Source organism: Anopheles maculipalpis, chromosome 2RL (assembly GCF_943734695.1).
Source record: "Anopheles maculipalpis chromosome 2RL, idAnoMacuDA_375_x, whole genome shotgun sequence".
In the NCBI taxonomy this organism is placed as follows: domain Eukaryota; kingdom Metazoa; phylum Arthropoda; class Insecta; order Diptera; family Culicidae; genus Anopheles; species Anopheles maculipalpis.
The window spans coordinates 54,698,771-54,723,315 of record NC_064871.1 but is presented as its reverse complement, the minus strand read 5'-3'; the positions used below and the strand labels follow the sequence as shown (position 1 = coordinate 54,723,315).

Genomic DNA, 24,545 nt, shown 5'->3' with positions numbered 1-24,545 from the left:
CATCAATCAACCAACCTGTTGTACTGTAGTATAGAGAATCGAATATACAATTTTTAAAAAAGGACAATCAAAACGCATGCTGGATGTGATATATAACCCACCATATTTGCAATGCACGGGAGGAAAGATATATTCAGTTCATATAGATGTTTGAATCCTAGCAATAAGGCCTGGCCGTTCTACAGGAATATTAACAAGATGTTTGAAACCCTGATTTTTCAAAGTATATTGGTTTAACGAAAGAGAGTAAATGGATAGTCAGTCTGAGGATTACAGGGATACCTCAGTGTGATAGGTTAAATGTATCAGCTATGAAATTAAAGGGAAAGAAAATTATGGCGCTTTCCAAAGTATGCCTTTGTTCCCAGGCAATTCGTCAACGCGAAGAACTCAATAACATGTGGAAATCAACTCTCCTCACTCGTCATGTTATCTAATTATGATACATGCCATCTGCTCCTATCCGTACTTCCTGCGCATGCTTTCGAAACGAAGCGAAGAAATACAAAGGAATCTAAATAAGCATTGAATTCATAAAACACATAGGCTTTTCGGACATCTTTGCGAGTGAAGATGATTGGAGTGAAATGGATATGGTTTGATCTATATTTTTTTTTATCGATAGTTTTATCTACATCCTGTTTTAGTTCCGTTTTAGTGGCAAAAAATAAATTGTATATTGAAATTGTATATTATAGTTATGTGTACTCATCGCAGTACCGTCCTTCCGCTAAACGCTAAACATCTTCCGCCTTTAGCTACGTTGTCGTTCTCGGTTTGGTTTATTTTGGTAAATCCTTACATTCCTCAGGGGCTCACTCGATCACTCACCCAATCAATTACGCACATACGCAAACACACACGCAAACCTATTCCATCCGAGCACGGTAAAGCAATAGAAAAGGGAGGGAAAATCGAAAAAGAAACACAATCTAATACAATCTAATAGGCTCTTGGTCAAACAGTTTGAAGTTGAATATACTCCTCCATTTACAATACTTTTACCTCATACTAAAATGTCACACGCTCGTGAATTAAAAATTCATCTATACTGTCCGTCCGTATCGGCGTGCAACGCACTCTTCAAGAGCAGGAAATGTTATGCGGTCGTGGTTAAAATGGACATAACTGATTTTAAAAAATCGCTACTAAACGATACCGGTCATCAACAGGTTCGGCATACTTCTCACAGCATCGGAACAGATCACACGTCCACGTATTGTGTTTTTTTGTCCGGTACGACGATTGTTTTTTTGAGAGGCACGCGTGAAACGTGATAGATGAAATGGTGAGAGCTGTGTGTCGGCCACTCACTACCAATCAGTGTGGTTGAGAACCACCGCTCTAATTAATACTATTTGGATTCTGACCTGCTTCACTCCCTAACTTTATTCCCCCTTGCTTTCGAGCGTTTGGACCGAGCAGACCGAGTCACCTGCTAGGTAAGCCATGGTGGCCACTATTTTCTTACTCTAATGTTTCTTTCCTCTGGTTCTATCTAATATATGGTCACTTTTATCTTGCTGAATCAGCTTGGTTCTACTACCGCCAACTCTAACCTGTCTCTACTTCCTTCCTAGTGCTTCTGTCCTTGAGGGAAAGATTCCTCCTCTCTCGTTACTCTTTATGAGCGTGAAATTGTCATTAAGTGCAAAAATGCAGCAAAAATTCGTCCCTTTCTATCAAGCGGCGATTGATCTGTCCACTCCGTCACGCTTCAACTGCAACGGCACATCATCGTCCTCGTCGTACGGTTGCTGTGGAAGGTCTGGTAATACCTTTGAAGATTCCGCTGCTGCCTTAGCCTCTGCTTCCGCTTTTCTTCGCTTCTGTCGATTGATCAGCGGCATGAAGCCCCACAGAGCCGATCCACCGAGTAGCACAAACCCGAGCGCTGTGAACAACGGTTGATACATGCCCATCCGTTCGAAGATCACGCCACAGATCGGTGGACCAACCAGCTGGAGGATACCGTTGACGAACAGACTGATCCCATACGACGAGGTAAGCCGCTCGGTACCCAACATATCAGCCATAATAACTGCCGTAATCCCAACGTACGTACCGGACGCGAGTCCAAATAGCCCACAAAACACGCTCACCATCGTATAATCGCGGACGGTTGGTAATAGTGCGAGGGCCAACCCCGATATCGACAACCCACCCACAAAGTACCACGTCTTGGGTATGAGATTGGTATCGGACAGAGCCGAACCACCGATACGACCGACAAGATCGAGCGTCGACACGATCGATAGCAGGTACGCGGCCAAGCTCTTGTCAAACCCGAGCGAAATGGCGTACGCCGGCAGCAGAATGATAAAGTTGGTGTAACCGATCGCGTTCGTCGAGTTCGAGATCAGGATCACGAGGTAGGTCGGATCGCTCAGCAGCGACAAATCGAAGAACGTCTTACTGTCGCCTTTCTTGTCCGTTTTGTTTTGATCCATCGTATCATCTTCCGCCGGACCGGACGTTTTGCCCGTCCGTGAAACACTGCCCCCGAACGAACGCAGCGACAGATGGGAAGCGAACTCTTTCGGCTGATGCGTGGACAGTGTACTGCCGTGGAACGGTGTGCTCATGTACTGGAAGCTGCTAGTCGACGGTGATCGCTTCGGTGGTCGATGCACGAGCTGCTGTCCATCTCTTCCCGGTTGGCCGACTCCACTGCGCATTGAGTTTAGTCGATTCAGGCGGAAGTACGAACCGAGCGTACCATCGTTACCAAGGAACGAGTTCGAACTCAGCTGACTGGTGAAGGTAAGGTTTCGGTGCTCCTCCTTGATAGGTGTGCTGATTTTCCTCTGCCGTTTGTTACCTCCACCTCCGACTTCTCCACCCAGCATTTCATCGCGATCTCTTCCGTACGAAACCGGAACGGCTGCAGCCGATGCACTTCGCGCGAAACTGTCAATCAATCCGTTCTTTGGATTGAAACGGAATATGTCCGGGGATTTGTGTTCAAGCGTGGGCGTCGAGATGGTCGGAGTATCATCGCCGGTAATGGCAAACTTTGGTTTTACACTTGTCGACTTGCCTTGCGGTAGGAGCGTCTGCGAAGCATTTACATTTATTGTCATCGGTCCATTCGCCGGTTCTTCCGCCAGCGGATCAGTTTCGTTGGATTCACACTCCTCTAGGATGACGTCACGCTGCTGAACGACCACCGCCGCCAGTTCCTCATCGTCCACAGACGGTTGCACCTTCCGGACACGCTTCATGTGCTTCTCCACCGGTTCGTAGAAAATTGCCGCTACCCACACGTTTAGCGTTATCCCGCCCATAATAAGACACGCACCCCGATAGCCATAGTTCTCGAGTAGAAAACGTAGCACCGGTGGCAGAATGATCGAACCAAGCGCACTGCCTGAGATGCACAGTCCGTTTGCAAGGCCGCGCAGCTTCACGAAATACGACGTAACGATGTACACGGTCGGTGGAAAGGAAAGGCCGGCTCCGGTACCGACCAGCACACCGTAACTGATGTACAGATAGTTTACCGAGGTGGCCCAGAACGTGATGATCATACCGACGGCCGCAAACGTACCGCCAACGATCGTTACTGTACGGTAGCTGTACTTCACCGACAGAATGCTGGATAGTGGTCCCAGCGAGCTGTACAGAAAGTAGCAAAGTGCTGGAATCCACGCGGCAGTCGAGGGTGACGCTTGGAACGCTTCCAGAAATTCGACAAAAAGCACACCGAAGCTTTTGATCGTACCCGGGACGAGAATGTTTACCAGCATCGAACCGGCCAGCACAAGCCATCCCCAGCCACCGTCCGGTGGTACGAGCTCGTAGTCATCTTCGGTCGTACCATCCTCAGGATCGCCTTCTTCGGGTGGCCGGTATCGTTCCGTTTGGCCGGGTTTCGCATTTGGTTGCATCGTGCTGTTGGAAATGCTACGACAAATGGTTGCACTACCATTGCGCGGTAATAACGCTGCCCGTCCGTTCGACTGATCAGCCTGATTCTGAGTATTTTCTTCCGAATAATCCGTCCGGGATGGTTCGTTAGTGCTATCGCCATGCGGTACCAGCACCAGTGGTGCCGGTGGAAGCACCTTGTTGAGCTTGTTTTGAGTGTCTTCCTGTTGCTTTGGTGCGGAATCTACAACGTAAGAGAAAAGGGTAGAAGGTAAAATCATTAAATACGTACACTCAAACTTATGTTTTTAATTTATCAAGCGTATCGTTTAAAAAGTAAGCCTTATTTTGTGCCAAGTGAATAATAACAAACAGACACAAGGGTTAATGCAGCCAGATTACGATAGCATGTACACAAACCCATCACAAACGTGGCTGCGTAGTACGTACGCAGCCAATTGTCAACCGTCAATAAAGACGGCATACAATAAGCATGAGAACGCTTGCGAATGCCGTTTTGCTTTTATTTCTGTTTTTCATTTTCTTGATTGAAAATGTTCCCCAAAAAGATGCAAATTTATCGCTCAATTTGCTTAAATTGATTCCAGGAAATTTGTAATTGAAAGTTTTTGAATGTTTCCAAGGAAGTCTAGGAACCGATTTCAGCTCTCTCTCTTATCGCTTTACAAACAATCATAAACAAATCATGTGCGCATGGTCGGACCGTACTTTACCCATTCCTGCGAAAAACGGAATCAAAACATTTATCAAAACGAATACCACATTTACCATCATCATCATACGGGGGGATCATTAGGACGTCCTGAAACGCATACCCCTAACGGTCTCCTTTCTACATTTTGTAGCAACAAACATTTTTAAAGGAATTCACACTTTCATTAAACACTTTAATTTAGGAAGTATTAGACATAATCAAACTGTTTCAGGCCATTTATGTTTCCCTGGGTACAATCGTTTATTCGAGACGGAATATTCCGTGCATGATTCAGTCTATTCAAATTGCTTAAAACACTTTTCAGGTCAAATAAAAATATAAATCTTTTCCATGAATTCATGGCGGCCGAACTTTGTATCGTGATGTGTTTTTCTGGCAAGGATAAGCCACAAACACACACGCTCTGGTGAACCAGTACTCTTCCAATCTACCGAGGTGCGTTCGTTGTGTTTCAATAACCTTAACCTTGCACCGGTACCAGTGTGTCATCAGTCGCATGCACTGAATAAATGAGCTGCCCTTCCTTCTTGGCCAGAGCCAATGGAAATGGACACTCGCATCAAGGTAGTGCGCGGTAGATGCTCAAAATAGACGCTGCTCTGTCCATAACGAAACAGACCGGCATACGAAGCGGCAAAGCCGTACGAAGCCGGGTGAGGAAATTGGTTTCATTCGTTAGATTTGACTTGCAGCAGTATCAAACTGCGAAATGGAAGATAATGAACGGTAACCTGCCCAAAATGACATTGGAAATTTGCACGTGAACGAACCAACAACAAACACGCATTACTGTTGTGAAAAGTAAGCGAAATTGTTAACACATGCCGCAACGTGCCAATCTTTACCGGAACGGATCGAAAACTAATGCACGTGGGCCCACAGTTTGGGGGGGGCCTCTTTTCTCTGCGCAAATCCTATGGAAAGTTATCCTCCACTGTGGCACTATTCACAATCACATTCACATCGTTTATTCTGTCCTATTCGCACCGACAACTATTTGGAGACGTGCATTCGCAAATGATCACTCAGTAATGATTGTTTTGCTATGCCGACAGCCTTCAATCACTACTTTATTGCTCTTCGGAAATTCAAAAAGAAGGAATATTCTTCTAATTCCATTAAATAAAGCGCGAATAGGAATCGAATGGAATACCAATAATAAGTCTGTTAACATCAATTGTTTAGTAACATTATTCCAATCAATCAATCATCCATGTTGGCCTACTCTTTTAAAGAGCACGTCGTCGTGACATGGCCGGCCCGCAAAACAATAGATCTGCAGGAAACTCGATCCCTGGCTGCAGCTTCCCATCCATGTAGGCACCCGATCTCCGACAGGTCTCCCTTCACCTGATCCAGCCAACGAACTCGCTATGCTCCCCGAGTCCCCGTTGTTGGAATGCAATACATCCGGATTTTTAAATATTGATTTTTGAATTCCTGGGATGATCATCGATGAGCTGCCGTCATGTTTCTGTAAAAAAAACACCCGCGTCCCCCAAAGTCCCTTGCGAAAAATTAATAGAACCTTATCGTCTGACGTTCAAAGCGCCCTCAAAATGAGTAAAAGGCTACAATCAAACGGTTTCTTCTCATAAAACATGTGTTCTCCAATAACTTGAAATCACCAGAACGCACATCTGGAAGTTACCACTGGAAAGATGTCATCTGGCAGAAGTAACCAGTGGTATTTCTATCTTGAGTTGAACTATGTCCAGAAACAAATGATCTCGAACTTTTCTATCCCTGAAATCTCCTATGTCAGTCGATCGATCAATCACAATTAATTATGCGTTGTCCTTTGTTCTTCTAAACAGAAGTGTTACAATGTTGTCCTCAGTCAGGCAACCCTTTTCAAAATCCATGATATTTTTATTCCAGCTCTCTCTCTCTCCTTCAAGGCCAACATTCATCGCGATCAAACCACACGCCATTGAATCAACTATAACTGATAACAATTACTACCAATTGTGCGATAAACGTATTCGCAAACTCGTGGACTTTATCTGTCTATCATTCGGTTGACAATTAGAAGGAAAAATATACACGCCGCTCAATGGGAACCCGGGGGGGAATTTGCACGATCTTACGTACGCCATTCCATTTTTCCCAGGGATGTTTTTTTTATCTGTATCCCTCTGTGTACCGTATCAGACCCCAACCCCGGGTAATGATGGCCTGTTGGCAATTCAAGGTTAACAATTCACGCACGCATCCACAATCAGCAGCGCAGCTACGATAAAGAAACTGCGCTCCTAGAGCTCCTTCTCCACAGAATGATGGACGTTGTTTAACGACTTTAAACGATCAATTGAACCCGCCGACTACCTTCAAGAAAGGGATACAAAAAACACACCATTATTCGATCGATCTCTTTGTCGCGAAAATCGCAAAAACCCAAACACGGCCAGCATACGGGCGTGAGTATTCTTTCTTTGGCATCGTTTTGCTGCTCCTAAAATGTGGGTTACGGCCTATAAATAGGAGCAGCGGCTGAATGGTCGTGATGGTTTTGATGTGGCGATGCTTGTTACAGTGCTGATGTGCCATTCACCAAGCTTCACCGGCAAGCTACAAAAATGTTGTCCAACGTGGAAGCTGATTTTCGAATTAAAAAGAAACATGAATACACGGGTATCGGTTACACTTACTTCAAAGTTGCGTTTGTCCTAGTGCCCTCGAAACCCCGTCGAAAGCAAATCGCTATACAACAATTACCCGGGGCCACGCACAGAAAAACGAACGAATCTTTCATGGTTCAGTTTTATGCAAAACAACTCACCCCATCGAGTTTTGCTCAACCTTCAAGACAATTACCGATGGGAAAGGCTTTCACACCTATAACTGTGGCTGATGTAATCTTGCCAGGCATCTATTTGATGAACACAACATGACGCTCGTTCACAAACATCAGATTGTATTAACCTCATAACTTGCTCAATCTACTTCCCGGATCGGTCAAAATTTTAAATCTCCTATTTCTTTTCTTGATGATTTCATAAAAAAAATCTTTCGAAGGATTGTTCCTTCTTATTATAACAGAATAACAACATTTTTTCAAGTAAACGTCACATAGAGACGTCATATTTTGCACAAAAACAAATCAATAATCTTCAAGCAAAATGTTTTGCTGTCTCTTTAACTCACCCCGTCCTGACGCACAGTGCTTGATTTGGAGTTTTAAAAAGCATAAACACATTCACCACCATCATCAGCATGCATCCAAGAGCCCGCGTAATGTAATGCGTCCATTAATAGGCCGTGCCCGTGGTAAGTTTCCTGGAACAGACGGCATCGACAAAGCAACCATTCGAAAACTACGATCCTCAAGTCATACGGATAGTGTTGTCCCTTTTTGCTTATCAACTGATCATCAATTGCGCCGCAATTCAATTGACCTTAATCATTTTGTTGGCCATCTGTTGGCCCTTGTCAATGAAGACTCGAGATCTCGCGAATCATTCATCTCATCCATCTCACACAAAATGTCGCCGTCTTCACGGACGGCGTACATATCATATCTCGACGGCGCACAAAGTGACTAATGGGCCAGTTATCGTGCACTGTTAACACGCGGCAACCATCCACAGCGCACGCACTCTCGCAAGTGACGCAACTTTCGCGTCGTTAGGTAACAACAAGCTGACTTACTTACCGATCAGTTTGGAAGCTGCCGCGGGGCCACACACGATGCTTCGTTGGGTGTTATCCTCGTCCCGGGCACTCTGTTCGTCCGGCGACGGTTCGTCCTGTGGTGGCATCTGTGCAGGATGATGGTGTTGATGGTGCTCCTGCCGTACCGGACTATAATCGGCCACGTGCGGCTGCAGCAGCTTACCGTCGCTGCGCTCCAAACTTTCCTCGCCCATGGCCTTGTCGGTTTGTGACGCGTGTTCACGTTGTGCAGGATGCTTTACAGTGTCCTCCGAACGGGTGGCGACATGGAGCAACCAGCAACGGTTGCCTGGGTGCTGTTGCTACCGGATACGGTTCTGACCGAATCGCAATCCACCACCACCGATGTTGCTTCCATTCGGTGCCCGGGCACAGCTCTATCCGGCTTACGATGGTTAATATGGTTACTCTACACAATCTTCCTTTCAAGCGAAAACATCCGTTACACCTGACATGAAACGAAAAACAGAAATGAAAATGAGAATCACGTGTCGAGCTGAAAATTGTGTTCAAAACTTCCCTCACATCGTTCGTTCCACGGACATCGTGACCCTATCGAGGGCCACCATCTTTCTTTCCAAAGCAAACAACAGACGAAACGAATTCCTCACGATTTTGAACACACCACCAGACCGGAGCAGATTGCATGAGGCTGTGGGTTGATAACCAACGAGCCGCCACAGAATAATGCAAAACAGCAACACAGCAACAGGGTCACCCAAACCGGTTCAAAGAAAAAGGGTGGTTCTACTTCCGCAACAACAAGTGACTCAGTGAGTTCAGTAACAGCTGACCAACTGGGCGACCGGCGGGGGGTTTTCATCACACGCCTCACACTTGTTTCGCCCATTTGGCATTCAACCAAACCGTTCCACCAGCTTCTTCTCAATCAAACAGAAGATGCTGTGTATCATATAATCATCCATACTCCACTCATCCTCACCATATTGGACAGCGTGAAAACGTGACTGTACACTCCGACATGGTGACAATGTCACCGACGTTCAAGGATAAACATTACATTGACCTAAAGAGGAACGTTGGAAGGCTTTCCACACATCCGTCCCCCGGGAGGTTGAACCGACGATTGTAATTTGTTTATGATGGTGCTCATCATCTAATTGGTGGTAAACAAATTCGTAACAATTTGTTAGAATCTCAACTAACCTCTATATCTGATTGTGTTGTTCATGTAAGTATGGAAATGTATAAATATTTAATACAACTCAACATCCTGCATATATTATATTTGACTGATTTCGTACCACGTCATACAGCTTGCAGGGATTTAATGGTCATTTTTAAATTTTAAGTAATATTGTTTCATACCTTCTTCTTCTTGACTTAACGACCGTAAAGTCACGCCGGCCATCAAATGGCTTACTAGACTTGCATAGTCAGATAGTTAGATAGTCAGCCCTAAACGCTAGAACTAGGCTAGAACGCTAGCTTTCTTGACTTTAAAATAATTAGTAAAATAAAAACTATTACGAAAGTTATTGTCGTCCCTAGAATGGAAATCATTTTTACAAAGTACAGTTTACTGCATTTATCTGGGTTTATACGGTGTTTACCTAATCACTTTGTAATGTGAACGTCATATGTTGTGGGATTTGAAATTTATTTCCATTATGGTGAGAGTATTTTCAATGGCAGTTTGGTCGCATGGTTCGTTGTTTATGCAAGGAGTTGAAATACATTTCATTTAATTTCTAGGGCGGTTATACGGCCTTACTAACTCCAAAAGACTGAATCCTGCCAACTTCATAATATCAACGAGTTGTTTAGGCCATTAATTAGACGGCATGGCCATGGTCTAGATTATTAAGCCAAGAAGAAAAAGTTAGTTAGTCTAAGAACTTTGTGTTTAATTTCAGTTATTTCGAATAATTATAAATAGAGCTGGGATTTCAAACTAAGCCATAGAACCCTGCCAAAACGTTACATTTGTAAACAGTGTAACGATATTGGCTTAGCGTCTTCCAGACGGATGTTGAGCAACTTTAGCCGTTGTGGACAGATGATTACCGGTTGTAGTATGATATTTGTCAACTAACACACTGCACCAGCCCAACCCTTCTTCCCTCACATAACCGGTACCGTTGCTTCCTTATCGTAAATCTCATCGTACAGCGGAATTACAGCTGTTACACACGCTCAGTGCTCTATCTACGTTTATTGCAGCCACCTTCTAGCGATGGCAAAGTGAAAAATGAATAAATAAAACACTCCAGAAAACATCTACCCCATTCATCGGGCGGACGATGATAACCTTGGCCGTTAAAGTTCGTCACGGCGCATGGTTGCGACGAAATTGCAAAAAGGCCAAATACAGACAGGCAAGGCAGCCCGTGTTGAACAACTGGCATGCATATCAACAACCCGGTGAAACAACAAAAAAAAAAACGTAACTTCCCCCGCAGCGATCGTACGCAAATGTCGGCCAGTAGTACGCACGCCAAGTGATAACAATTACGCATGCAAAACACGTCGTAAAGGTGATAAGGAGTGTGTTACATCAACAGAGCAGTATATTCTCAGAATTCAAGAAATATCTACTACGTAGAATGCGGTAGGAAAAAAGAACTTAGATGGGAATTCCACCTAGTTTTACATCCACATGCATCAACAGTCAAAATTATTCTAGTGTTCCCGCTAATCGCTACGCATAAACTAGGTTAAACAAATTCCAATTCGCCCCTTATCGAAAATTCAATACAAAATTTAATTGACAATTTAAAGCGCTTTGCCATATTGCTGTGTAGAACTTTGAAGTTTATTGCCTAGTTCAATGGCTCAAGTTCAACGGCATGGAAGCTATTGTTTTGCTGATTTTAAATTACGTTTATTGGTACACAAAATCGGAAAAGTATTGACAGAGAGGTTTTTTAGCTCTCAAATTTCAATGGTCATTCTCTAAACATCTGAAAAGGGAGGACGACATTTCTGTATTTAAGAGCATGAAAGTTGGAATAAAGTTGGCAAGGGCTTTATGACTTCTAGTTTGACGTATAGAATGCATGTGCAATATATAATTCTTATACAAGCTTTCTGAGTAGAACGAGACAAGTGCGAGGCATTTCTAGACAACGCTCAAGATGAACTGGACAACCAGTTATTTATTCCAACACACCTAACAACTCTTCACTTATTGCAAAAAGTGCTATAAAATGTAAAACCACCCACCCAAAATATGGGTCAGTGGAAGTAAAACATTAGATACCTACGCGTGTTATCAGCTCTTACGAAGGTTTGTTTTTGTTAAATCTACAATGCGATAGAGTAAAGCAAACACAAGCATACAGGTTCACGGATTATATGACGTCACGGAGCAAGGGGGACAAAACAAAAATGCGCCTTAAATTTCATTCACCAAATTTTGCTCACAAACACTGAGTGCTCTGTCCTTTACCTTTCATCGTCGCGAACCGTCAGCGAAGGTTGTTTATTTCGCTATTCACGCGGTAACAACGCTTTAAACTGAGACGGCAGTTTAATTCGGTCGTTCCGCTAGCTACTGGTTTATCCATTAGTTAGAAGTGGAGGTGGAAGTCATTGAACCTCATAAAAATGCTGGCACAATACACCAATATTGCCGGTTCCATTCAATGACGTTCGCTACCCATCCATCGAAAACGGGAGACCTCATTTCAAGGTTGGGTGTCGACGGATATGTTAGCTTAAGGGTGGTGTTTTCATGCTTGTGTCTGATTTACGTACACCAGCGTAGTTCGATAATTCCAATTATTCTATGCAAAATCTTATTATCTCTTAGCTTTAAAAGAAAACAAACAATAATTTAATATCATCTTTGGCGCCCAACACCAGCCTAACCTTAGAATCAATAGTAGTAGTATATGTTTTCTATTTGATTAGTTTTCCTCAACAACCTTGACCGTGTTTGTTACAAGCCCATCCATCTCTTTGCACACTCATCAATCGTCGTGTGATTGATTTCGAATCGCATCGTAAAATAGAGCTGAAGGTAAAAACACTGCTGGCGAACAGCCCACAATCTTTCTGCTGGACAGCAAAAACCTAAACCAATTAAAAACACAAATTTTCGCCTCGAACAACCCGACCTGAAATCCACTCTAATTGCCATTAGGCTGTGCTGCTAATACCCCAGCTGTCAGGTGACTTTACTAAACCGATCCAAACCTTTTTCTTTCATCATGGGATCGTGGGTGGTACCGAGGAGGAAGCGAATTTGATTAAAACGGGATGCAAATAAGAAAAACGAAATCCGTTTGCTTCCGAAAACTTCATTTCCCTTTTTCAGACACAAACGAGTTTGCCGAAGAATTTTGGAATTTGGCAATAACAGTGTTTCTGCCAAGCATAATGACGATCTGTATAACATGAAGTGGGGGATAATAGAAGAAGAAAAAATACACATGACAAATGACGATGACGATGGTGTGCTCCGATCGATTTTATTCGCATCGGCTGGTTAATGATGCCAATTTTTATGATTAATCGAATTTGAACGCAGAAACGATCTCCAAAAAAACAGCTTGAAGAAATAAAAAATACAAATAGACAGAAAAATCAGCTTCAGCAATTAACATATGTGCTACAAATGTGTTCAATAAAATACCATCAATCAATTTAACGGTTTAGGAAGATTTTGCAAAATCCAAAACAAATAGTTGATGAATAAACTAAATTAATGGAAATGCTCCTATACAAGGTTGAAACCAAGAGAAAGAAATTTCAAAGATATTATAATTTAAGGGTTTGAGACTCACATTTTCTGGCTTCCGGGACTTCATTTTACAAGGCGCAGTCTGTGTTGCCCTTGTCGAGTCAAGCATAATATGCAAAACCATATACAATGACTCAAGACCAATGAATATGCACAGGGTGTTCAATAAGTTCGAATACAACTTTTCATCGAATTGCAGATTTGCACTCTGTGTATTCCTTGTATTAATATTGGTGTCAGCTTTATTATAATGTATAGGCTAACCGTTGCATGTGGTGTCGACTAACTGTCACTTAGTTTGTGAACACTGTGCACGATAAAATAGTGCCGCGATCTTATAGTAAAATTGTTTGCCCGGTGACATATACCATCGGTTGAAATCTCACGGAGTGAAGCGAAATTTCATTTATACTACCATCCGTCGGTACCGGGAGACGGACTCGACCAATGACCGTACAAAACACGGGCAGCCGCGTTCGGCGAGAACGCCAGCAGTCTTTAAGGTGGTGAGGGAACGGATCCGTCGAAAAATGACCCGCTAGACGACCTGGAAGACTGCTGCTGACCTGAATGCGTCAATCGGGACGACTCACACTATTATGACGAAGGACCTAGGGTACCAGCCGTACAAGAAACGTAAAGTACATGGAGTAACGTAGGCTGCAAAGAAGGATAGGCCGGACAGATGCAAATTGATACTTTCGCGGCACGCAGGTCAGGAGTTCGTGTTTTCCTATGAGAAACTCTTCGTTTTGGAACAGCCACACAATGTTCAAAATGAACGACTTTGGGCGCCGACGTTGGCCAGCATCTCCCAAATAAACATCTCACGGCACCAGAATGCCGCGTCGTTGATTGTTTGGAGGGCCGTATCCAGGAATGGGAAGCTCCTACTGGTTTTTATTGAGAAAAACGTCAAAATTAACGCCACGTACTACAACATCGAGGTTCTGGAGAAGGTTGTGGCTCCGGCACTTCAGGATCTTTACGGGAAGGATCCTTACATTTTCCTACAAGACTGCGCTCCGGCCGAATACGGCGAATATCGTCCAAGCGTGGTGTCAGGAGAATTTGACGGGGTTTCTAGAGAAGATGTCATGACCATCCAGTTCCCCGTATCTCAATCCCCTTGATTACTATGTATGGTCATACATGCTGGCCAAGCAAAGTGGGTATAAAGTGAACACAGCCGGCCAATTCAAGAACGTTATTTCCAAGATCTGGGACGAAATGCCGATGGAACGTCTCAAGCTTGTGATAAAGTACAAAGAGAGGGTGCTCCCTCCTAATATGCCAAAAAGATAGTAAATAAACATGGCATCAAGAAAAGAATACTTCAAAAAATGTATATTATGTTTACATTGTTTGAGCTCGTTTTTAAAGTGTAAGTGTAAGAATATATTGAACACCCTGTATAAGCTATTTTTGTATATACATAAATAGTGTACAATCCAGCAAATCACATTTTGCCCAAGAAATAACGGGACGCCAGTACCGACATACATTAATGTTTGCAAACGAAAGAATATAAGAATGGGCTGTTAGTATTCATCGTAATATAGTTAAGTTAAAAAGGCCTTGTTTAAACCCTACGAGCAAACAATAAGACGAATAAATAGCAAATAAATAAAACAATAGTACAAAGCTTCGATCATTGTGAAATGGTAGACTATTCCTTATGTTTTTACTTTAAAATACTGGAAATATTGGACGTTATTGACGTACTTCATTTCAAACTCATGATCGAAGTGTCTATTTTGTGGATGTGTTATAACTTTGTATTTCATTTTATATTGAGCATAAGGATTCATGTGTGATTTAATGGGATTTAAATCACATAAAATGTAATTAAAATTCCGTGCAATATATGTTACCAATGTGATTCTGTTTTTTTTTTCCAGAAAACACAAACAAGTGAAAGGTCTGTGATTCAATCACCGACATTAATTAACATTGTTTATAGACATGCGTACATAATACGATTAGCTATTGATCGAACATCACCACTACACCTATCCTGCCCTGATTTCTTATTAAACCCTAGATATTGACTCCATACGAATTAACGCCTATGTTCAGCGATTGTAAAGAGCACAAACAAATGATGCCCTTTATAAACTGAGCCCATTGCCTGTACTCGGCTTACTTCAACGTCAAAGGGTTCACATTAGTCACAGCTAAGACAGCTTGTTTCTGCAATCTCGTGGTCATTTCCCTTCCTTATGTGCATGCCTGTCACTTCGCAGACTCCATCATTACCTTCAGCTAGTTGCAAACCAATAGGACGATTATAATTGCGAAACGGCCACCTTCAACGATAATCGGGGCCATCCAGCGTGTCCACCAGCACACTTCACTTGCACAACTGCGTACAGGGCCATTCTTTGTGAAAGAGCGCAAAAGAGCCACACGTGGACAACGGTGTGACGAAGGCAATGGCAAGCATTACGTCCGTTCCAACGTTCCACCGTACGTTGGTTGGTTGGCTTGTAAAACACATGTTTCGAAATGAGCACCACATGTAGGTAGCTGGAGGGTTTTTGATTAGGGTGGATTGATTTTTTTCCCCCCGCTGCTGCTGCTGTTTTTGTTTTGTGGCATGAAGCATTTTCCGGGTCATTGACTGAACATGTACCATACTCAATCGAACGCTAAACGGAGCTGTCGTGTTGTGCTTTGTTTTCCATTTGCTCACGGTGCTAATAATGTGCTCGTGCATGTAAAACGTTTTTGGAAGTTTTGGAATCCATAATGTCCTCGAATGGTTGATTGCTCAATTCTTACTGGAAATGCGGGATATGTCTTTTCATTAAAATTTTTATGTATCATTTATTAAGTCTCGCTTTGCACATGGACATAAGTTCTTACCATAATTGTTTTCAATTGAATGCATTGCAGTTAGCCTCATCAGTATGTTAATTTTTTTATGATCCTTTTTAACATTGGCATCATAAAAAAAAAACCGACACAAAGCAAAAGCCTCTGTACCTCTGTACCTCTGTAGCAACGATTTTCCTTAAAGCCTCCTTTACGCTTCCATAAATTTGTTCATTGAATCGATTATACACACACGAACAACCCGTCAGTGGTGATTGTGTTCTCGATACGTTTGACCGAAGGACAATTTGCCCGTTAAATAATGGAACCGTTTCCATTACGCTGTACCCATTTCCTGGTCGTGCAACAAATTCCATAAAAACCCCTCCAATCATCATTCCGAAGGACCATCTCCATTCGGGGCCACAATGTCTCGGACAGGCGGCGGTCTTGACTAGGAACGCTCAACCTCTCAACTAAGTTTTTAAACGAGCAGCTCCTGTACGAGCTACGAACCAAATAGAAGGTCGCTAATTATTTCGCATTCTTATGCTATCTTACATCTGCGCTTCGTGGCACATTAATCACCCAATGAGCTGTTTAGCAAACGCGCCCACTTTCTTGACTTTGCCGCTAAAAAGGCGCGTACCTCCTGTTGACAGTTAAGCTAAGCTGCATCACGGTGAGGCTGAGAAGGAAGTAAACTACTAATTTCTACAATGTATTGATGGGGTTTCTACTTGGATGCAATTGGGCCTCCCACATCGTGATGCGCCGTTCAGAGATAATGTATTTTTTTAGAGACAAAACGATAGCAAACTGCTTGAAGGGTATCCTCATTTGCAATCGGACATTTAATTATCATTTAATAACTCAACTTTGTTAAAGCATTTTATATAAATGTACTACAAACATACGTACAGAGGGCGAGCTTTAAGTGTTGCATTTGCAATAATAGATCGGCAACATCTAAATGTGAATTACACTCTTTAAGTAATGGATCATCGTTGCTTTTACAAATACAAACCTAAATTGTATGTGTGCTGTAGTAGTTATCCGTCAAAATGCAATCAAAACAAATACAGCTTTATATTCTCTGTACTGATTTTCTTCGTACACCCTGCTGATTGTTTTCAGTTACTAGTAGTGGTAAATAGTCTTACAAACACTTACCCACCCACAGGGAAATTAATTAGCAACTTACCCGATCGAAGCTTGTGAAACCCGTCCGTCGTTGTTGGTTGATATGTCTCATTCAAATCCCTTTCGAACTGATGGGAGCTTTATTTTTTCGTTTCTCTTTATATAACCCAAACCAATTGCACTGCTGCACATACAGTTAATTATTTACTACTAGAATGGTTCACTTTTAGATTGTTGAGACAGAAATTTCAACCAAGCCAAACTACGCTGACACATAAACACAAAGCACTGTCAAACACACTAGTTTAAACTAAACAACTGATTCAACTGAAAGAGAATACAAAACATATCAATTAGGGAGTGGAGTAAACTACGAAAATTCATTTTCACTGGAGGTACACTTTTCCTTAGTTTGTCACACTAAGAGTATTCAACAAAACGATTTATTTCAAGTGTTCGAAGCGAAGGACAAGGACACTGACGCATTTCGAAAGCCTCCGAACAAACCGCACGTCTCGTCTCTAGAAAGGAAAAACACAACAGAAAATACACTGCGCACGAGACGTGCGACAAGCCCATTCCTCTGCTGGCGTGTCGCTTGCTTGGCCACTGTCGTCTAGACTTGAGACGCGCGTACAAACACTTCCAAACACACACTAACAAAACCAGCTGTCAGGCGGCATGAGTTCTCGTGCGAAGAAAATCACCTGGCGCGTCACAGCTGACCGTACACCACCACCGTTCCTATGCCACTCCTGCCCGCACACTAACGGCACGGTTTTCGCATGCGTTTCCAACACAAATTGTGCGCGTCATTGACATTGACTTTTGACGGTGGCTTTATTTTCGTTCGACGTTTGCTCGGGAGGGTGCGACCGTTTTCCACCCATTGCACCACCCGCATGCACGGGATTTATCTCCGATTGTTTCGATGTGTTTAGCTGTTGCACGGGTCATCGCCGATTTGTTTCTTCTTATCGAGCACAGTAAGAACCGTCAAGCGTGTCAACACAAAGGACAACGCACAGCACCATTTCGGTAGGAAATACACGTTCACCACAATCGCGAGACTGATCGAAGACGATCGAATGGAGCAAACGTTTGAGTCATTCGGTCGGAAAAAAAACACTGGGTAATTTTAAATAGCTTTTTTCCACCGCCGTACCAACCGCCATTCGGTGGCGGACCAAATCATTCGCTTTTCCGCTTTCCTCCTTTTTATGTAACCCAAACGGACAGATAGACAAACACAGCCAAACGAATCGAAAATTTTCCACTGCACACTCGACCGCACCGAAAGGTGTCTCGTTGCACATGGGTACGTTGGCCACCCTTCGGCAATGCCTTTTGTAAATGGTTAAACGAACATGCGTATGTTGTCCGATGATTGTTTGACGCTGCAAGCGCATGATGTGCCTTGCTCTTCCGGCGGTATCATCAGTTGCCGCTGTTTTGCATAACACCACAACACAACACTTGGATTCTCACGCATGCACGTCGGGCCGCCTTGTTCCTGATGCAGTAGAAGCAGCAGCAGAGGAAGTTGTCTTGTGGAATGGAACCAGGAAAATTGCACCTAAATATACAACACACGCTGCTCAGTCATGCTACAGCAAATCCAAATCCCCAATTCCAACTCTCGCTGGCTCCACCTTTGTCCGACTGTATTTTGTATTCCCTTTGAAACGATTCCACAACATCTTTGCACCAACACACAAGAGACCTCTCTCTCTCTCTCTCTTTCTCTTCACTAGGTGAAGGCCACGGCCTTTTCTTGCAGAATCACTAACAAAAAAAAATTAACCCCTTCTATCACCACACCTTACTCTACGTTGGCAAGTGGCTCCCGAAAAATTCCTCACATTACACCTCACTTTGCATTCGGTTGGTCTTAACACGGTCAAAACAAACACAGCTGCAGCCCCAAAAAACGGATAAAGGTCATTGATCGATTTTGCACTCGCCGGGTTTATCTAATGAACCGTTTTTCTGTTGTTGAAAGCGCTTGAAACCACGGAAAAGACTTTACGAAAGAGGCTAACTGTTCGGACGCTATAGCACAGACAAAAAAGAACGGCTCGTTACTGTTGTTGCTCCCCGCTATGCACTCACGTTATGTCTGTTACGCTGCTTTTCCATTTCTGTTCGATTTTCACTTCTCATGCGCGAAAGTAACCGATCTCTTAGTTCCACACAGTGTGATAGTGGCATACACTGTGATGGACATTATTTTATAATTTTTTTGGGTTTTTTAATTGTTTTAAAGAGAAAAATTATGGACGGAAACGATCATTCTTAGAAGGTTTCTGCATAGCCAGAATGTTCTTGAGACAATTAATAATTTATATCGCCGGCCAGGACACATCTTTAGTATGTGTGTGTAAAAATGAAGCTGTACTGCACACGAAGCTAAAACGGTTTCTTATCATTATTTGCCAAACAATTAATTAATTGCCAGCTCCAAAATGCTTAAACTATCGTTTGCGGGTGTTTTACTATAGCGTCTGTCTTTGTCGTGTGGCCAGCAATTCATTCATAGCGTTAATCTCCAGCTGTCTTTTGCTGAGACAGGCGTAGGGTTTAATGAAAGTGGCACGAATCTTAAAAATCATATCTCATCCGGATCGTTCCATGATACGTTGGATTAACTCTCCAGTACTGAGTAACTCAATTGTCAAGGAAGCCATAAACAAGAGTCGAAGACCTCTTGTACATAAGTGGTGATTATGATTCTCTAACAGACATTGCTCAAACAAACCTGCTGTAATCACAAATCGAGAAAATCGGCATTATGGTTTCAAGTTAGAACCATTATGGTGGTTATGGTTTCAAGTTAGACAAGGCAAACTTTCGTGCATCGCTTTTGTTTCCGTTAAATCGCAACCCTAGTCGTGATTTCGAACACGTAAACGTAAACAATTGCGATTGCAGTCACAATCGATTTCATCGAATTCGTTGCTTATGAAGAAGCTTTAATACATATCTAATGATAGTGACATCAGAACTACCTCTTTGCATGGCAATTGAATGCCCAGACAAACGAGGATGTTAATGATAAATACAATCGATCAGACGTAATCCCAATTTAGTGTATGGTGTTAATGATGATGATGATTACGGTCATGGTAATTTTAAATCTTATCACCACATAGGTCAGTAAATTTAAGGCGATAAACGGAACATACATTCCATTAAAACCATTCCTAGGAAAGTCAATTGCATCCTTAATTAGGTACCACTCTTAAAATAACATATTAAACTTTTGTCCAATTTTTTTTTCGTAAATCAAACGTTCGAATGAAAACTTTCGTTAAATTTCAAACCTCTGTACTGTCTAACGAATAGTCAATGTAATAGCTATAAAAACAAGGCCTCGATTTAAAAAGCTTTCGGTAAACGTTAAACTATGATAATTTGGACTACCGTTAACTACACATTTATGCTACTAAACTAAATTTATTTATGAATCAGCAAAGTCTCATGCACGGTTTGTCGGTTTATTCAATAAATATGAGAATCAAAACTGTAACTAAATTACCGTTCCATTTTTACGCACACGTAAGTTTGGGCAATGTGAACCACTCAATGCCCACTTTCCAGTGAAGCGCGCTTGCTAGACGCACACATTGCCAGCTCGAACAAAGATGAAGCCGCCGCTTTGTCTCCCCACGTCGAGTAACAATTCTCCTCACAGAGGCCAGAATTGCAATAACGCCACACCAACACACGGCTAACCGGGGAAACGAAACTGACGCACACACCCGTTTGGAAACCGCGCAGTTGCGTAGCGCGAAAAAACATATGATTTGGCACAATGGGATAAAGCGTTGGTAGCAGCATAAATTCTGTATTTACCATTACAATATATATTTTGTTTGAGTTGCTGGCTTCCTTTTTTGGATTAGCTGTTTATTATTTGCCTTTATAGATTAATAGATGAGAGGGATAATTTATTTTTCCTATTGCATAATACTCTTAATTTATATATATGAGATATGAGATATGAGATAGCTTAGTTACTGTTCGTTACGGTGATATTGAAGGTGGCTTTCAAGTCCCATATAACTCATCCTCCCAAAGTTTAGATGGACGCATTAATGCGGAGTAGAATATGAAGAGTCTATAATATCCTTCAACACACTCTGACACTGACATCGGCTGTTGAGGGCCACTTTGGACGCGGTGCAGTAAGTTGAGAGTGTCGAGCATGATGTCGGAACTGTTCGAATCTCACGGGGACCTGAGGCAAGGGAAAAGACCCTCCTGTTTGCTGGTCAACATCGGTCTGGAAGGTGTCATGCGAAGAGCGAATCATCGGACAGCTAGTTGCGGCGGTGTGCGAGGCGTACACCCGACTGAAAGGCGAGGCCAATAAGATGATCGTAGCATAAGACAACACTAAAGCAGCAAATTCCGAAAGCACTGACTAAGCAGACAAAGAAGAAGAAGAAGAAAATCATGTCCACCGGGGCTTGGCCCAACAATTAATGATCGATTACGTCCCCAGAAAGCCCCAAATTGGCGGCCTAGCTCCTACAATTATCTTTTGAATCATTACATTGGGCGAAATATCACAGCCTTATTCAAATAACACTTCTATGTGAAAGCGAAGTGTTTGCATATGAAATGAATATAACATCATCAGAGGATTTAGTAGGAGCTATTTAGTTAGTAACGAAATGTTTATACATTTCGTTACGTTGCCATACTTTATGTTGCGAGGTTGGTTTCGTCTCTAACATGTATTTAAACCTCATTCCTTGACTGTTCTAACTGAGGCTGTTCTGTGTTCTGCTTGGATTAACAATCGACGAATCCTTATTTTTTCTGAAAAGCTTAAACATTATTCTGTATATAGAACACGTTTACTATCTACAGAGTTAATCAAAGCATCACAATTAAACACTCATTCGGATATTAAATTGGGATGCATACAGCTTCTAACAAATCTCGTATGGTTTTAATTAGGACCAAAGTATGACAATTGTAATCAAAACTGGTAGTATTTCAAACACGAATGAAAAATTACATTTTGATAAGACATACTACAATAAATGGAATAAAGGATACATGGATACTTATGTATTACATATTATCGCATACAAAATATTGAAAAATATTTAATAAGCTACGACCAATGTGTATCGATGAAATAAATTGTAGAACAGAAATAACGCCCTCTCGTAGAACTCCCCAGCCTGTGTTTAGCCAATATGAAAACCAACGGCTGCGTACGTTTAAAATCAGACCGCAGCCGTTTTTTGCTGACATCACTAGAGAAATTTAAAAGACTATGGAGTGATTGTGCACGAATACTCATTCACTCGAATACTCTCTCTATGAAGAAATAAATGAAAAAAAATCTTCGCTTCATTATGCCACATAACGAAAGCAGAAGTATCAACATAAAATAAAAATGTTTATTTAGAATCAGTAAATTAACCGAGTATGCCCGGGATAAGACAAAGAATAAGGAGGAAATGCCTTACCAATAAGATCATAAAATTTATTCAACACAAGCGGGACTGGACCGTCATAATCAATTGTAAATAAATAAATAAAATATAATGAGTAAATAGTAAATTTTCAAATAATTCAAATTTCTGTATTTACTACTTTTATCAAAAATACACTAACTGAATGTTAAATTGCATAATTCATTATGAAGTATTTTATTCTGAGCCATGCAGTATGAAAAAATAGGAAATACATACATACACCATAAATTACGTTCGGATGTAAACCGGGTTTGAGTAAGTTTCGTCTATATGAAATAAAATTTACTGATGAATCCTTATTAGCAAATAATTCGATTTCCAACTAGAAAAGTCCATGAAATTAAAGGTTAACCAATCTGAAGTCAGCATGAAAACTAACGAGAGCTACCTGTATCACTTTCCCACATTAATATTATTAGTAGTAAAGAAGAAGAATTTGACCATACCTTGCCCAGTATGAAGGATAAAAATGTAATTGCATAAATGGAAAAAAAAATTTCTCTTTTTGTACAAATCAGTGGTGAATGTTTTGACACTTTGTAAATCACTTACCACCAATCCGACTTTTAACACATATGGAAACAATTTACCAAACTTGTAAAGAAAAGCGCGTTTTATGACTGTATGTGGCGCTTACGGTCGACCACGAAGCAATAGAAAAAGGACCTTACATTTGCATCGGACGAACCACACGCTCGAGGCAAACGTCATAAACGTCACGCGACGTTCGAAGGCTTAGAACCTCAACAAATTTACGACCTCCGCTTTGTGTTTGTGTGGTCGCCTCTCTGTTTTCTGAGGATGCGATGCCTGAAGTGATTATCGGATGGGTGTATGGAAATTGATGAAACAGTCTTCACGATATTAGGGAACACCAGACAAACGTTTGGCTTACTTTCATATCATTCGATAACCTTTTAAAATTATTTCTATGATTCAGGCAAATAATTAACAAACCTACAGAAGAGCATTTTGTCCCGTGTTTAACCACATTTCAACATAAATCGTTCTCGTAGCACTCCAAACATGATATAAAATTAAACATACAAAACACAGAATGAACAACCAGACCACAAGAACAGGTTGATGGATTCGTGTGACGAACAACGGGGAAAACAAATGTGAACAAATGTTATTAGCCCTTTCTTCTATTCTTTGTCCCAAGCAAAGGTTTTTCTTTTCGTCTGACTAGTGCATTTCAAGTGCGGATGTCAAGTCGTTTTCTGGTGACGGTGCCACAAGGACAGACGCTTCTCACAGCATCCTAACAGCGTTCTTGTTCTTTACTTTTGTTTACATCTTTTGTAGCCGACTGACGGAACTATTCAATCGATTGAAATATATTCAAAGGAAAATTTTACTCAAAGCATTAATTTTCGACACGATAAAATATAGTGAAAGTTTTACATAAATAAGTGGAGAGGAATATCTATTTTTGTGAGAGTTTGAAAAGTTTGAATACAGTCAGAGTGTGTGCAATTAAAACCTTTTGGCAAAAATGATAATTTGATAAACTGATAACTTAACCGTGATAAATAATGCAGACATAAAACATATAGAAGTTTGCTTGTACTTTTATCAATAATGTTTTTTCAAGCCATCTTTTTAACTATTGAAGGATTATTGTCTAGTGAATCATACTTTTATTTGATTTTGAACTGTCTAACATAATGATACATGTTACATCGTCAAGTAGATGTTGAGTATATGTTCCAGTTTTAAACCTTACCAAACCAATCGATGTAAAAAATACCGAACAGAAATACAAACAAACAGAATCTCTACACCTTTTTTTTCCTATAACAATTATTTAACCGCAACACATTAGACTGTCAAGTGTTTGTGCAATAAAAGTATCCAGGGAAAATTCGCTACATTCACATTTCGATCGCAGTTGTTTTAGTGGCAGGAAGGAAATAAAACGACCTAACAAGCCGCATAAAACCCGACGAACTGTTCGACATCCAATGGCAGTAAATAATAGGAAGAAGGAAAACCGCACAGCACGAAACCAGCCAACGAATTTCATACGATTTCATATGTTTGTCGGCTGCGGAAAATGCATCACAGAAAAGCGATCCGCACTGTCATCTTATTT

The 24,545-nt window shown here is 41.7% G+C and overlaps 2 protein-coding genes across 2 annotated transcripts in view; both read right to left on the bottom strand.

The window, feature by feature from the left end:
* Positions 1 to 1,682: 1,682 nt before the first annotated feature.
* LOC126557046 (uncharacterized) lies at positions 1,683 to 8,482 on the bottom strand. The gene is made up of 2 exons (XM_050212687.1): positions 8,262 to 8,482; positions 1,683 to 4,114 (listed from the first exon to the last, which is right to left on the bottom strand). Exons 1-2 carry the CDS (start codon positions 8,473 to 8,475, stop codon positions 1,683 to 1,685), a joined length of 2,646 nt encoding a protein of 881 aa, XP_050068644.1. The 5' UTR covers positions 8,476 to 8,482.
* Positions 8,483 to 11,403: 2,921 nt separating this feature from the next.
* Positions 11,404 to 24,545, bottom strand: part of LOC126557215 (DNA replication licensing factor Mcm5) — a 296,187-nt gene continuing 283,045 nt past the window's right edge. Inside the window, exon 3 of the mRNA XM_050212916.1 lies at positions 11,404 to 11,414. The gene's annotated coding sequence lies outside the window, so the exon portion shown is untranslated. The remainder of the gene's footprint in view (positions 11,415 to 24,545) is intronic.